The sequence below is a fragment of the Atta colombica genome, unplaced genomic scaffold, assembly GCF_001594045.1.
Source record: "Atta colombica isolate Treedump-2 unplaced genomic scaffold, Acol1.0 scaffold46, whole genome shotgun sequence".
NCBI lineage: Eukaryota > Metazoa > Arthropoda > Insecta > Hymenoptera > Formicidae > Atta > Atta colombica.
In genome coordinates this window covers 834,419-836,656 of record NW_017259535.1, presented here as the reverse complement: position 1 = coordinate 836,656, position 2,238 = coordinate 834,419, and the positions used below count along the sequence as shown (strand labels likewise).

Sequence of the window (2,238 nt, the reverse complement as noted above, 5' to 3'; positions counted from 1 at the left end):
TGTGTGTGTGTGTGTGTGTGTGTGTGTGTGTGTGTGTGTGTGTGTGTGTGTGTGTGTGTGTGTGTGCCTTAGTTATTTTGTTTTTTGTATCTTTTATATACCATTTTTGGTTTTTACACACGCACGCACGCACGCACGCACGCATATACACATACAGTGCTCGCTAAAAATCCCGGACCACCTGAATAATTTCTGAATGGTTCGAGATATAGGATTGAAATTTAGAGGAATACAACGGGATCGTAAAATCTATCATTGAACCTCAAAAATACCTACCTTATCATTTCCGAGGGGAAGGGGGAGAAGGAAGCCTGAAAATCTCAAATGACATGGAATCAAGTGAAGGCTCATTTAAAGGGCTTTTCGAAACAAGAACAACGTAAACTAACCGAGATCTTTACGAATTTTTTTCGCAGAGTTATGATCATTTGAACATTGTTATTCAGAAGAAAAAAGTTACATTTCTTGTGTGTATGTGTGCGCACTCGTGCGCTCATCTTGGCTCATCTTTAATTGAATCGGTTTTTCAGAAATAGTTCAACGAATAGTTTCAAATGAGAGTTTCTTCCCTCAATCCCACATGCTATTTAAAAAAAAGGAATTTCTTCTCCCCCCCCCCCCTTCTCCTCACGGTAATAGATTTTATGATCCCGTTATATCCCTGTAAATTTCAATTCTATATCTCGAACTATTCAGAAATTATTCAGGTGGCCCGGACTTTTAGCGAGCACCACACATCCAAAGTTTTCACGTAGATGGACTTTGACAGATACACTATTTAGTTTGTGATGGTTGAAGCGTCAATTACCACCACTACCACTCATGTCCATTATCTACCTTTCCTCCAGCAAGAGTCCGGCTAGTATTCGTAACCAACTGACTGCTAACGGAGTTGTGAAAGTTCTTCTCTACAAGACTTCGTACAATGAGTAATATCATGGAGCTTCAAATCATCTCTTTCGTCAATTGATATAATTTGATACAAAATTGATATCGTGATATCAAAGAGTGAGTAGGACTGCATTCAGAAACTGACGCAAGTGCTCGAATGTATAATTTCATCCTTGTTTTATGTCTAATGAACGATAAAGATAGAATGACGCATTAGAGCACTCGAATAAAATTCCAAATACATTCTAATAATAATAGTACAGTTTCTCTTCATTGTGCACTTAAAGTGTCATGTTATTATTCACGAACTTGCAAAAATGCATTCCTACTATAATCAGAATTAATTTTATCTTTATCTCGTTCTCATAAAATGTCGTGTCATCTTGTTTTCATTTCAGTTAACTATTCTTTCAAGTGAAGTGTGATCAGTTGGCATAGTTACAACGATAGCAATTGAATCATTACATACATCAAAGATTACGTAAGACGGCAAATACTCGAATATACTACATATATTCACTAACATATATTCACACAGAACCGAATCGTGAAGTCACTAGATCAAAATGAAGATGTCGTTACTGGTTCTCTTTATAATTTTGGCTTTTGATCAAATTGCTAGCAGTTATCGAATTCTTGGTTTGTTCCCGTTAAATGGCAAGAGTCATTGGAACATGCAAGAAGTATTGATGAAAGAATTAGCGAGACGCGGTCATCAAGTAGATGTGGTCTCGCATTTCCCGCTAAAAAAACCAATACCTAATTACAAAGATATTAGTCTGAAGGGCACTACTCCAGAAGTTACGAACAATATGACCGCGACACAAGCATTAGGCTTCTCCACCCCATCTATGTCCAATTTGGTTCAGAAAACCGGATCCTCAACTTGCAATCTGTTCAGCCATCCAAAGATACAAGAGCTGATCAAAAACCCACCACAAGATCCTCCTTATAATCTCGTCATTCTAGAGGTATGTCTGATGTTTTCGACTTATTTTCAGAAAATTGTCAAAAGATTTTTTACAACTTAATAATTGTTCAAATATTCATATTACATTTTGTAATTCAATGTTAAGTTAAATTTCTCTTTAAGTAAAATTCACTTATTATTAAATGCGAAATAAGACTTTAGTAATTATTTTGGAGCATCACTGAAATTTAATTCACAAAAAAAGCTCTCAATATTTTTAATAATAATATAATGAAAAGAGATAAATAAGAATATTTGCCCCCCCCCCCTTTTATCATTATATTGTTATTGAAATTTAAAAGTCCTTGATTGTTTTATATTACTCAATATTTTTATAATAAAAACTGTTAGTTACAGCAACACAGCGACTTAGATTT

The 2,238-nt window shown here is 35.1% G+C and overlaps 2 protein-coding genes across 5 annotated transcripts in view; one reads left to right on the top strand and one right to left on the bottom strand.

The window, feature by feature from the left end:
- Positions 1-2,238, bottom strand: part of LOC108691381 (calcitonin gene-related peptide type 1 receptor-like) — a 128,033-nt gene that overhangs the window by 100,399 nt on the left and 25,396 nt on the right. The window lies entirely within an intron of this gene.
- Positions 874-2,238, top strand: part of LOC108691379 (UDP-glucuronosyltransferase 1-9-like) — a 7,383-nt gene continuing 6,018 nt past the window's right edge. The window contains exons 1-2 of one of the 2 annotated variants that reach the window (XM_018199092.1): positions 874-929; positions 1,290-1,862. In XM_018199092.1, the coding sequence (XP_018054581.1) occupies positions 1,458-1,862 (405 nt within the window). In that variant the 5' untranslated portion in view covers positions 874-929; positions 1,290-1,457. Of the gene's footprint in view, positions 1,009-1,289; positions 1,863-2,238 lie in introns of both variants that reach the window. The other variant, XM_018199091.1, reaches the window with a different exon arrangement.